Below are 13023 nucleotides of genomic sequence, written 5' to 3' on the forward strand. Positions count from 1 at the left end.
TGTGGCTGAATTTGCGCCGAGGTGATGAGGTTGTCCCCGCCTTGGTACGCGAGTGCACGCGGGACGTGTTACGGCAGGGGAGATGCGTGTGTCTCTTTGAGGAGGAGCCGTCGTTTGCGACCCTGGAGCGTGCGATACAGGATGAGATGATTGTCGATGATGTAGAACAGTTTGTGGGTTCTCCTACAAGCCGTCGTAGACGTGGTAGCATGAGTGAGATGAAATGAACAGATAGTGCAGTGCAATGATGTGTGGAACAATCAAATGGTGTTGGAGCGAAACACCAAGAAGAATCGTGAGATTAGAGAAACACTGTGTGTGGCTGACTTCACATAAGCTGTGCGAGATGCATGTCCTAAAACATGCTTTTATTACTTAATCCGCATGCTGTCAGAAAAGATGGCTAGAGTTCCGGATCGGCGGGGTACGGGCGGCAGCCCTGTGCCACACGAGCGTAGCGACGTGGCGAATAACTACGAGAGTAAAATGATGAAATCATATTTTCTACTGCAAAGAGAAACCATGGCTATGCAACAACAAACACAGAGTGTGGGAGCGTGGCTGACGCCGAAGGTGGCATGGCGCGTGACCAACAGACGGACGAGGCGACGGCGAGCCAAGGGGTCGTCGTCAACGAAGTTCGTTGACCAAAGTGGATACGACAGGGAATATTTCGCGATTTGAGCGAATCAGAACGCCCATCTAGCGAGCATTTGGTGCGAGCTCTGTATGATTCACTTGTAAGATGGGCGTTGACCGTTGACGAGAGTGGGTCCTTGGACCTACCTCGCTACCCAATGAGAAGTGGGCCTGCTGGCCCAGTTCGAACACCGAAAAAGGATTAGTGTGCGTGCACACAATCCGCACATTCCTTGGAAGTACAAAGGAAGGGCTGGGGCCCTTCCAAGAACAGAGCAAAGGAGTTCTCTTTCTTCCTCATTCATTTTCGGAGAAAACCAAGCGGCGGAGGCGACAAGACAGAGTGGACGACAGAGGATGGAGGACGAGAGGGCTGTGACCGTGCGGGGCGAGCAGGCCCATGGATTGTGGCTTTTGTGCGGGTGAGCAACTTGAGCATTTGTGCGTCAGACCGCCTGGCGGCGGATGTGTCTATGCCGCTATCTGCGGCAGTCTGGTACTATGGTGCCAGGACGATTTGTGCGGGAGCCAAGGGGAGCCGTCTTGGATCGGAGAGGGCAGAGTTTCTGGTCTTGGGGGCGTCTTTACGCCCGGTTGAGTGGGACACCACGTTTTCCGCGGTGGTGGATCTGGTGCGGCGCTGTGGTCGTCCGGAGGACCGGTCTCTAGTGTCAGCTTCTCTTGTCCCCGCTGTGGTCGGGGCAGGCCTTTGCGACCTGGTGGAATGGGTGCGTGCTCGGAAGGATGAGATCAGGATTCTTCCGCCTGTGGCGGAGTCGGAAGGACCGAAGGACAGGTTGGCCTTTGGGTACGGTGGTATTCTGTTGGCCTTGTGGCGACAGCACGAAGGGCGAGCCGGGGAGCTAGCCTGGTTGAGAGCAGAGGCGGAGCGGGAGGACAGTGAACATGAAGACGCTTGGGAGCGTTGGTACCAGATGTACAAGCGAACGTGGGAGGGAGCGCTGGACCAGTTGGGTCTGTTAGGGACGCGAGGTTCTCGTCGTATCCCTTTGGATGGTCAGTCCAGGAACTTGGCACGGCTGATGGTTGGCGTGGATGCCTTCTATGTCCCGGTGGGTGAGAGTGGTGGGAGTCCACCCTCTAGTCTATTATCTCAGTGTCACATCCGTGATGTGGTAGATGGGTAGCACCTTTTCTTTCGTCGGTGCATGGCGGCGCGATCGTTGTGCCCTCGGGGTAAGACCCCCTCGTTATTCTGCGGTGGCGGATTGTTGCGGAGTAGTCCGTATGGAGGACGTGGTTGTCCTTGTGAGTCTTTCTCTTGCTTTGCCGTCATACTTTTTCCCCCCGAGGCGGAATGAGGGGGCTGAACAGTGGGCAGGAGGCTCTTCGTGGCAGTGTCGCGGCTTAGTAGTCCCACAGCGTAGCGTCTTCTCCCTGGATAGAGAGTAGCAGTAGGTGTAATGAAATGAACAATGAACTGATGGAATGCAATGATGAGTAGAACAACTAAATAAACGAAGTGCATGAATGAATGAAATGAAATGTGGTGGAGCCAACCACCAAAAAACATCGTGAGATTAGAGAAACACTAACAGTGAGGGGCTTCGTTTGCCCCAACAAGATGCGTGCAGCTAAAGACTGCTGATAGTCTGGTACCACATGCTGTCGGAAAAGAGAGCTAAGATTCCGGATCGGCGGGGTACGGGGCGGCAGCCCTGTGCCACACGAGCGTAGCGACGTGGCGAATAACTACGAGAGTAAAATGATGAAATCATATTTTCTACTGCAAAGAGAAACCATGGCTATGCAACAACAAACACAGAGTGTGGGAGCGTGGCTGACGCCGAAGGTGGCATGGCGCGTGACCAACAGACGGACGAGGCGACGGCGAGCCAAGGGGTCGTCGTCAACGAAGTTCGTTGACCAAAGTGGATACGACAGGGAATAATTTGGCCTTTGGACGAATCAGAACGCCCATCTAGCGAGCATTTGGTGCGAGCTCTGTATGATTCACTTGTAAGATGGGCGTTGACCGTTGACGAGAGTGGGTCCTTGGACCTACCTCGCTACCCAATGAGAAGTGGGCCTGCTGGCCCAGTTCGAACACCGAAAAAGGATTAGTGTGCGTGCACACAATCCGCACATTCCTTGGAAGTACAAAGGAAGGGCTGGGGCCCTTCCAAGAACAGAGCAAAGGAGTTCTCTTTCTTCCTCATTCATTTTCGGAGAAAACCAAGCGGCGGAGGCGACAAGACAGAGTGGACGACAGAGGATGGAGGACGAGAGGGCTGTGACCGTGCGGGGCGAGCAGGCCCATGGATTGTGGCTTTTTGTGCGGGTGAGCAACTTGAGCATTTGTGCGTCAGACCGCCTGGCGGCGGATGTGTCTATGCCGCTATCTGCGGCAGTCTGGTACTATGGTGCCAGGACGATTTGTGCGGGAGCCAAGGGGAGCCGTCTTGGATCGGAGAGGGCAGAGTTTCTGGTCTTGGGGGCGTCTTTACGCCCGGTTGAGTGGGACACCACGTTTTCCGCGGTGGTGGATCTGGTGCGGCGCTGTGGTCGTCCGGAGGACCGGTCTCTAGTGTCAGCTTCTCTTGTCCCCGCTGTGGTCGGGGCAGGCCTTTGCGACCTGGTGGAATGGGTGCGTGCTCGGAAGGATGAGATCAGGATTCTTCCGCCTGTGGCGGAGTCGGAAGGACCGAAGGACAGGTTGGCCTTTGGGTACGGTGGTATTCTGTTGGCCTTGTGGCGACAGCACGAAGGGCGAGCCGGGGAGCTAGCCTGGTTGAGAGCAGAGGCGGAGCGGGAGGACAGTGAACATGAAGACGCTTGGGAGCGTTGGTACCAGATGTACAAGCGAACGTGGGAGGGAGCGCTGGACCAGTTGGGTCTGTTAGGGACGCGAGGTTCTCGTCGTATCCCTTTGGATGGTCAGTCCAGGAACTTGGCACGGCTGATGGTTGGCGTGGATGCCTTCTATGTCCCGGTGGGTGAGAGTGGTGGGAGTCCACCCTCTAGTCTATTATCTCAGTGTCACATCCGTGATGTGGTAGATGGGTAGCACCTTTTCTTTCGTCGGTGCATGGCGGCGCGATCGTTGTGCCCTCGGGGTAAGACCCCTCGTTATTCTGCGGTGGCGGATTGTTGCGGAGTAGTCCCGTATGGAGGACGTGGTTGTCCTTGTGAGTCTTTCTCTTGCTTTGCCGTCATACTTTTTCCCCCCGAGGCGGAATGAGGGGGCTGAACAGTGGGCAGGAGGCTCTTCGTGGCAGTGTCGCGGCTTAGTAGTCCCACAGCGTAGCGTCTTCTCCCTGGATAGAGAGTAGCAGTAGGTGTAATGAAATGAACAATGAACTGATGGAATGCAATGATGAGTAGAACAACTAAATAAACGAAGTGCATGAATGAATGAAATGAAATGTGGTGGAGCCAACCACCAAAAAACATCGTGAGATTAGAGAAACACTAACAGTGAGGGGCTTCGTTTGCCCCAACAAGATGCGTGCAGCTAAAGACTGCTGATAGTCTGGTACCACATGCTGTCGGAAAAGAGAGCTAAGATTCCGGATCGGCGGGGTACGGGGCGGCAGCCCTGTGCCACACGAGCGTAGCGACGTGGCGAATAACTACGAGAGTAAAATGATGAAATCATATTTTCTACTGCAAAGAGAAACCATGGCTATGCAACAACAAACACAGAGTGTGGGAGCGTGGCTGACGCCGAAGGTGGCATGGCGCGTGACCAACAGACGGACGAGGCGACGGCGAGCCAAGGGGTCGTCGTCAACGAAGTTCGTTGACCAAAGTGGATACGACAGGGAATATTTCGCGATTTGAGCGAATCAGAACGCCCATCTAGCGAGCATTTGGTGCGAGCTCTGTATGATTCACTTGTAAGATGGGCGTTGACCGTTGACGCGGGTGGGTCCTGACCCCCCGCTTACCTTCCAATCAGAACTGGGCCTGCTGGCCCAGTCTGGTTACCTATTTGGGACGAAACTGGGTCAGTTTCTACCACCTTCGAAGATACTAAAGGAAGGGCTGGGGCCCTTCCAAGAGATGGATGGGGTGCAGACATTCTCTTCCTTCTTTCCTTCATTCTTGGAGGAAAACAGCAGAGCGGCAGACGGAGTACCACAACAGGGGATCGTTGTGCACTTTTCTTTTTTTTCTCTTTCCTTGGAACCAGGATGGACGCTGCCTTCCGGAGGGCAGGTATCGTTGGGGACGAGGGATCTATTCGAGTCCTGACAAGGCTGGGCAGCCTTTACTTGGAGATGCGGGCACGGGTAAGTGCGGCTTCTATCTTGTCTGGGGAGACAGAGGTGCGAGAGCGGGACGGGGACTGGAGGATCGTTACTACTCTCCTTGGACGGAGTGCAGATGTCGGTGTGTGGTACCGACGGCTGGGCACTTGTGCCTCGCGGTGGTTCGTCAGGAAGGAACAGGATGGTCTCTTCTCTTGTGGCCAGGAGGGCGGAGATGTGTGGTCTTTGACTGTTATTGTTCTGCCCGAGCGGAGTGGGCAGGGTGAGAGTGTGCGTCAGTGGTTGCGTGCGCTAGCACAGGCGGGCGAGGGACGAGCTCTAGTGGAGAGTGTGTCGCAGGAGGACATGGGCGTCTGGTTGGAGCAACGACCTTGGTTCGGCAGTGGAAGTCAGTCCGACAGGCTGTCTGTGAGCCGCGAGCGGGGGCAAGCGGCAGTAGAGTCAGGAGCGCGAAGGTGCTGCCGTGAGAGGCGGCGTGGAGATGTTCGCCAGCCTTTGGCTTGCTTGAAGGCATGTGTGCCGAAACAGCCCAGTGCTTCCGACTTGCGGGCAGGAGGACAAGAGAACGAGGAGCCAGATCCCTAGCAGAGGGTTCTTCCGGGTGGATGCACGGGTTGTACCGTGGAGGTGCGTTGTCATGAGGGAGGATTCTTCTCTTGGGTGCTATTCTCTCTTCCCGGGAGAGGGAGAGGTGTGTTCAGACCAGGTAGGTGAGGTGGCGAAGCCTTTTCCCTTCTTTCCTCCTTTCTTCCTCTGGTGCTGTGCGCCGGAGAACATCGTGCGATGCATCGGTATTACCATGATCCTTGTAGGACAGGACGGTGTCCTTTACTCGGGCAGGAGGCTGTGCAACTAGGAAGTAGAACTGCAGTGAATGAAATGATCTGTGACATGAACAAATGAGCAAATGAAATGAGTGATGAATAGTAGACGAAGTGCATCGTGGAACAACCAAGTAGATGAACAATCAAATGAAATGTGTAGTGGAACAACCAGAAGAGCGGAGTGATGCAATGAAAGTAGTGTGCGAAACACCAGTAATCATCGTGAGATGCACTAACAGTCACAAGTTGTGGCTTCACCCCACAAAGATGCGTGCCTTCAAGCATGCTTTCGGTCTGGTACCGATAAATTCCTTAAAAAGAGAGCTAGAGTTCCGGATCCGCGGGGTACGGGGCGGCAGCCCTGTGCAGCTCGAGCGTAGCGACGCTGCTTAATACACGGAAGTGAGATGATGAAATCATATTTTCTACTCACAGAGAGAAACCATGGCTATGCAACAACAAACACAGAGTGTGGGAGCGTGGCTGACGCCGAAGGTGGCATGGCGCGTGACCAACAGACGGACGAGGCGACGGCGAGCCAAGGGGTCGTCGTCAACGAAGTTCGTTGACCAAAGTGGATACGACAGGGAATAATTTGGCCTTTGGACGAATCAGAACGCCCATCTAGCGAGCATTTGGTGCGAGCTCTGTATGATTCACTTGTAAGATGGGCGTTGACCGTTGACGCGGGTGGGTCCTGACCCCCCGCTTACCTTCCAATCAGAACTGGGCCTGCTGGCCCAGTCTGGTTACCTATTTGGGACGAAACTGGGTCAGTTTCTACCACCTTCGAAGATACTAAAGGAAGGGCTGGGGCCCTTCCAAGAGATGGATGGGGTGCAGACATTCTCTTCCTTCTTTCCTTCATTCTTGGAGGAAACAGCAGAGCGGCAGACGGAGTACCACAACAGGGGATCGTTGTGCACTTTTCTTTTTCTTTTCCTTCTTCGCAGAAGATCTGGACCAGGATGGGTCTTGTCGGAGATAGTGCCCCTCGGGGACACGAAGTGAAGCAGGGCGTGTATTTTGTTACGCTCCGAGAGGATGCGGAGGTTCAGCAGTGGAGCTGCAGGCTTCCTAAGGACGCTGCTCGCTTGCGATGGTCTGCGTTGATGGCGGAGACAACGGGACAGGTTTTGGACGGCGATGGACCGAGAGGTCTGGAGCACTCGATTGAGGAAGTGGAGCGGACGTTTACCAAGGCACTGTGGCAGTGGTGCGAGGAGTTCGGACTCTCTGTGCAGGGTTTTTCTTCCCCGGGGGAGATGGAGGGAGAGGGTCTCCCTATTAGCACGTTCCAGCTCGCGAGCTTGATGGCGATGCGTGCGCCTCACCGGTATGAGGTGTCGTCTCGGGACGTCAGGGAGCAGTTCTTCGGGAATGCTCGGCGGTTTGTGCCGAGGGCTGTGAAGTCCGCACTTGGGTGCGAATGTGTTTGTCACTCTTTGTCCGCTGGGGCGGACTCTGATCCGTACGTGAGTCTCCTGGGGAGATTTGCTACGAGGAGGCAGTGGGTCGCTGCGAGTCTCTTTGCTTCTGCCTATTTGGCTAGATATATTGGCCAGTGGGCCCAGATACAAGACATGGATGTTGTCTCACTCTGCGTGGAAGAGTGGCTGATGAGCCTTGGTAGCACCGCAGTGCTGGGTTGGACTGCGTCTTCTTTCTGGGCCGCAGCTGATCAGTGGCGGAACCAGGTATCCTGCACGGAGGAGAAGCCGTGCACTTGCGTTAGCTTGGCGGTGAAGGATTGTTGGTCGGAGGATGATCTCATTCTTGCCCCTCCAGGACTACGTGGGGCTCTTGGGAGATACAGGCTGTTCTGCCAGAGGTATGCGTACTAGACCGGTGGCGGTAGACTTCTCTTTCTACTCGCGTGGTTTCACCATGGGGATTTGTATACACGCGAACAGAGTCTTGTGCTATGCACGCGCGGAGCACTTGTAGATTAGTGGAATGGGAATGACAAACAGGATGGATGATGAGATGAGTCGAACAACCAGTGAACAGGGTGATTGAAATTGAACAGAGTGAATGAATGATTGCATGAGATGAAATGAAAACGTGTGTGAAACACCAAAAAACATCGTGAGATTAGAGAAACACTAACAGTGAGGGGCTTCGTTTGCCCCAACAAGATGCGTGCAGCTAAAGACTGCTGATAGTCTGGTACCACATGCTGTCGGAAAAGAGAGCTAAGATTCCGGATCGGCGGGGTACGGGGCGGCAGCCCTGTGCCACACGAGCGTAGCGACGTGGCGAATAACTACGAGAGTAAAATGATGAAATCATATTTTCTACTCACAGAGAGAAACCATGGCTATGCAACAACAAACACAGAGTGTGGGAGCGTGGCTGACGCCGAAGGTGGCATGGCGCGTGACCAACAGACGGACGAGGCGACGGCGAGCCAAGGGGTCGTCGTCAACGAAGTTCGTTGACCAAAGTGGATACGACAGGGAATATTTCGCGATTTGAGCGAATCAGAACGCCCATCTAGCGAGCATTTGGTGCGAGCTCTGTATGATTCACTTGTAAGATGGGCGTTGACCGTTGACAGAGTGGAGCCTCGCTCCATCTCTTGCTACCCTATCAGAGATGGGCCTGCTGGCCCATATCTGTTACCTAAAAGGGACGAAAGTGGGCCACTTTCTCCCACATTCCTTGGATACAAAGGAAGGGCTGAGGCCCTTCCCAGAAGATGGCGGGGTGCGACAGTTCTTCTTTCCTTTCTTTTCCCCGGGGGAAACACAGTGGAACGACAGCAGGGACGAACGACGATACCGGAGGGGTTGTGCGCGGGATGGAGGTCCCGCTTGTCTTGGATGACGGGTCGATTCCTAGTCCCCGGTGGAGACGGGAGAGTGCGTCGTCGCTTGCGAGGACGGGAGGAGTGAACAGGGAGGCTACCGGGCTGGTGCCCGGCTTTGTTGCTACGGCAGGTGGTTCGCAGCTGGAGATGCGACGCTTGTTGTCGGCTGTGCTGACCGATGGCCTAGTGGAGTGTTGTCCTGGCCTGGAGGGCTGTCCCGGGGGGGGCTCCGAGGACTCTGAGGAGTGGCGCTGCTGCGTGTATGAGAGGTGCAGGGCGCACCTCAGCTTGAAGCAGGAGGCGGGTTATTTTCCTGTGCTAGCGTGGCGGACGGCTGTCCGTGCAGTGGATCTGGTGTCGCTGTATGCGATGTCTTGTTCCCTTGCGGGGGGTAAGGGAGACGGTGTCACGCTGCGGGAGCAGCCGTGGAACTACCAGTCAGGGGCGTATACTACTGTTGTCCGTATGGACATGTACCGTGTCCTCGGGGACCAGCAACGAAGGAGGATCCGTGGTTGGCAGACTACGTACCGGCACGGGAAGTGTTTCTCTGACCTCCTCGTGTATGAGGTGGAGGTGTTGGCCTCGCCTTGTGGGCCTCGGCATGGGTCCACTAGCGTTTCTGTCTCTCGCGATGGTCACTGTGACTGGGTAGTCCAGTGGATGGCGTTCCTGGGAGGCGTGCAGCGTAAGGTTTCGCATCATGTCTGGTGCCCTGGAGGGAAGGGCACGCTGGTCTTGTGATCTGTCTTCGCTCTGTGAGCGCTGGTGTTGTCGCGCCAGTGATGCTCTCTAGTGTCCCGAAGGTGTGGTTTCTGCTGGAACCGGCAGAGCTTTTTGGTGTGGAAAGACACGGTGTTGTTTCCGCCGAGCTGCAGTGTCGGTGGTGGAAGTGCAGCTGACTTGGTGTCGCTCTATGCGCCATGTGTAGCACACAACTGAGTGATGACGTGTAGGAATGGAGTAGATGAAATGCAAAGAGGAAGGAACAGCGTGTATCGTAGTAGTAATAGAATGGGACGGATTACTAAATGAAATGAGAGGAACAGTAGGCCGTATGAGAATAAACAGAGTGACTCGAGGGATGATGAGATGAACAGGATGTGATTGCATGAAATGTGTGAAGAAGTGGAACAAAACACCAAGAAAGATCGTGAGATGCAACAAACACTGGGGAAGTGTGGCTTCAAAACTAGAAGATGCATGTCCTAAAACATGCTTTTATTACTTAATCCGCATGCTGTCAGAAAAGATGGCTAGAGTTCCGGATCCGCGGGGTACGGGGCGGCAGCCCTGTGCCACACGAGCGTAGCGACGTGGCGAATAACCACGGAAGTGAGATGATGAATCATATTTTCTACTCACAGAGAGAAACCATGGCTATGCAACAACAACACAGAGTGTGGGAGCGTGGCTGACGCCGAAGGTGGCATGGCGCGTGACCAACAGACGGACGAGGCGACGGCGAGCCAAGGGGTCGTCGTCAACGAAGTTCGTTGACCAAAGTGGATACGACAGGGAATAATTTGGCCTTTGGACGAATCAGAACGCCCATCTAGCGAGCATTTGGTGCGAGCTCTGTATGATTCACTTGTAAGATGGGCGTTGACCGTTGACGAGAGTGGGTCCTTGGACCTACCTCGCTACCCAATGAGAAGTGGGCCTGCTGGCCCAGTTCGAACACCGAAAAAGGATTAGTGTGCGTGCACACAATCCGCACATTCCTTGGAAGTACAAAGGAAGGGCTGGGGCCTTCCAAGAACAGAGCAAAGGAGTTCTCTTTCTTCCTTCTCTTTCTCGGGGAGAAACAACAAAGGGACGACTAGCCAGGATGGCCGAACACGCGAGTATATATGCGGTGCTGGGAGCAGGCGGGACATGCTCCTTTCGTCCAAGTGGGCTTGGAGGGGATCGAGACGGACTGTGGTCGGCCGAGGACTTTATTGACACGGCGCAGTACGACGGGGCTTGTGAGTATTTCCGGAGGAAGACTGAACCCACTGGTGGGTGAGTGCTGAGTAGCAGCGGGCGCGAGAGGTGCTGTGCATGATGGTGCTGTTCGGAAGGACAGGCGAGGGCGAGCTGGGTTCGACCTATGCAAGGCGTGTACGATGTGGACATGTACATGCAGCCGAGAGGGCGGAAGAAGGGCAGCTCGACGTATGATGGGCCGGTGAGGCAGGTGGATGCCGAACTCTTTAGGCGGAGCATGCAGGAAGGTGCGATGGAGGCTGTTGCCGTGCACAGGTGTGATGGCCGCACCGGGGGTCGCGTGCCAACCCGTGATCCTGGCGAAGGAGCGACTGCACGCGTGTGCGTTTCACCGGTTTGCCTATGGCACCGTCTTTTGCTAAGACGGAGGTATCCACCGGGTGGACATGGATAATTTCATCCAGCAGCAGCGATATTGTCTCGGGGATGTGCGGCGCATTTTTGTTCAGGTTGGACGATGGACATGCAGGTTCATCGTGCACGCTCTGTCGAGGATGACGGTGTTTGGATCATTAGCGCGAGGCCTGCGGTGGCGGTGTCGGGTGCGACTCCCTTGCGGTGCAGTTTACCTTCTGGCGCGCCTACCCTGGTGAGCAGTATGCGAACGCTGTGACGAGCTTGACTGGCTATTGTACACAGGGCGGAGTAGCTGTTCTGGGCGGGACGGCATCAAGAGGCTGACCTCTCGGAGGATGGAAGGGGTTTCTGCTGCGTCGTCGCATGTGCGGTGCGCGGTGCATTGCCTTGTCGGGTCACGAGTGTCTTTCGCCTCAGCGAGGTCTGGTGGCAGCGTGAGAGGGATTCTCTATGGTGGATGGATCTCTTAGTGGCTGCAGGGTAGCGAATAGTATGAAGAGAGAGTAGAGCAGGATGTTAGTCGTGCTATGCGAAGCAGGAGTATCGGGACGATTGGATGAAGTCATCAGTAGAACCAGGAATGAACGAAGTGATGCAATGAAATGAATGTGTGGTGGAGAACACCAAAAGTAATCGTGAGATGCAGTAACACTGAGAAAGTGTGGCCTCAAACTAGAAGATGCGTGTCGCTAAGACATGCTTACACTACTTAATCCGCATGCTGTCGGAAAAGATGGCTAGAGTTCCGGATCCGCGGGGTACGGGGCGGCAGCCCTGTGCAGCTCGAGCGTAGCGACGCTGCTTAATACACGAGAGTGAATGATGAAATCATATTTTCTACTCACAGAGAGAAACCATGGCTATGCAACAACAAACACAGAGTGTGGGAGCGTGGCTGACGCCGAAGGTGGCATGGCGCGTGACCAACAGACGGACGAGGCGACGGCGAGCCAAGGGGTCGTCGTCAACGAAGTTCGTTGACCAAAGTGGATACGACAGGGAATAATTTGGCCTTTGGACGAATCAGAACGCCCATCTAGCGAGCATTTGGTGCGAGCTCTGTATGATTCACTTGTAAGATGGGCGTTGACCGTTGACAGAGTGGAGCCTCGCTCCATCTCTTGCTACCCTATCAGAGATGGGCCTGCTGGCCCATATCTGTTACCTAAAAGGGACGAAAGTGGGCCACTTTCTCCCACATTCCTTGGATACAAAGGAAGGGCTGAGGCCCTTCCCAGAAGATGGCGGGGTGCGACAGTTCTTCTTTCCTTTCTTTTCCCCGGGGGAAACACAGTGGAACGACAGCAGGGACGAACGACGATACCGGAGGGGTTGTGCGCGGGATGGAGGTCCCGCTTGTCTTGGATGACGGGTCGATTCCTAGTCCCCGGTGGAGACGGGAGAGTGCGTCGTCGCTTGCGAGGACGGGAGGAGTGAACAGGGAGGCTACCGGGCTGGTGCCCGGCTTTGTTGCTACGGCAGGTGGTTCGCAGCTGGAGATGCGACGCTTGTTGTCGGCTGTGCTGACCGATGGCCTAGTGGAGTGTTGTCCTGGCCTGGAGGGCTGTCCCGGGGGGGGCTCCGAGGACTCTGAGGAGTGGCGCTGCTGCGTGTATGAGAGGTGCAGGGCGCACCTCAGCTTGAAGCAGGAGGCGGGTTATTTTCCTGTGCTAGCGTGGCGGACGGCTGTCCGTGCAGTGGATCTGGTGTCGCTGTATGCGATGTCTTGTTCCCTTGCGGGGGGTAAGGGAGACGGTGTCACGCTGCGGGAGCAGCCGTGGAACTACCAGTCAGGGGCGTATACTACTGTTGTCCGTATGGACATGTACCGTGTCCTCGGGACCAGCAACGAAGGAGGATCCGTGGTTGGCAGACTACGTACCGGCACGGGAAGTGTTTCTCTGACCTCCTCGTGTATGAGGTGGAGGTGTTGGCCTCGCCTTGTGGGCCTCGGCATGGGTCCACTAGCGTTTCTGTCTCTCGCGATGGTCACTGTGACTGGGTAGTCCAGTGGATGGCGTTCCTGGGAGGCGTGCAGCGTAAGGTTTCGCATCATGTCTGGTGCCCTGGAGGGAAGGGCACGCTGGTCTTGTGATCTGTCTTCGCTCTGTGAGCGCTGGTGTTGTCGCGCAGTGATGCTCTCTAGTGTCCCGAAGGTGTGGTT

At 55.4% G+C, this 13023-nt stretch overlaps 3 protein-coding genes across 3 annotated transcripts; all 3 read left to right on the forward strand.

Annotated features, from left to right (window-relative positions):
* Positions 1-6666: 6666 nt before the first annotated feature.
* B0I36DRAFT_343412 (uncharacterized protein) lies at positions 6667-7542 on the forward strand (the record flags this gene model as incomplete). The annotated part of the gene is made up of 1 exon (XM_046156157.1): positions 6667-7542. One exon carries the CDS (start codon positions 6667-6669, stop codon positions 7540-7542), a length of 876 nt encoding a protein of 291 aa, XP_046003657.1.
* An 879-nt stretch (positions 7543-8421) lies between these two features.
* B0I36DRAFT_343413 (uncharacterized protein) lies at positions 8422-9565 on the forward strand. Its single transcript, XM_046156158.1, has one exon. It carries the CDS (start codon positions 8502-8504, stop codon positions 9252-9254), a length of 753 nt encoding a protein of 250 aa, XP_046003658.1. The 5' UTR covers positions 8422-8501; the 3' UTR covers positions 9255-9565.
* A 2557-nt stretch (positions 9566-12122) lies between these two features.
* Positions 12123-13023, forward strand: B0I36DRAFT_343415 (uncharacterized protein). Its single transcript, XM_046156159.1, has 2 exons — positions 12123-12691; positions 12733-13023. Exons 1-2 carry the CDS (start codon positions 12203-12205, stop codon positions 12952-12954), a joined length of 711 nt encoding a protein of 236 aa, XP_046003659.1. The 5' UTR covers positions 12123-12202; the 3' UTR covers positions 12955-13023.

Source organism: Microdochium trichocladiopsis, assembly GCF_020744255.1.
Source record: "Microdochium trichocladiopsis strain MPI-CAGE-CH-0230 chromosome Unknown B0I36scaffold_25, whole genome shotgun sequence".
Lineage (NCBI taxonomy): Eukaryota > Fungi > Ascomycota > Sordariomycetes > Xylariales > Microdochiaceae > Microdochium > Microdochium trichocladiopsis.

Excerpts from the sequence above, each read along its gene's own strand:
- B0I36DRAFT_343413 (XM_046156158.1), top strand. The coding sequence starts at position 8,502 with ATGGAGGTCCCGCTTGTCTTGGATGACGGGTCGATTCCTAGTCCCCGG.
- B0I36DRAFT_343415 (XM_046156159.1), top strand. The coding sequence starts at position 12,203 with ATGGAGGTCCCGCTTGTCTTGGATGACGGGTCGATTCCTAGTCCCCGG. Across the intron at positions 12,692-12,732 it reads TCCGTATGGACATGTACCGT|ACTACGTACCGGCACGGGAA; the intron begins GTCCTCGGGACC and ends CGTGGTTGGCAG.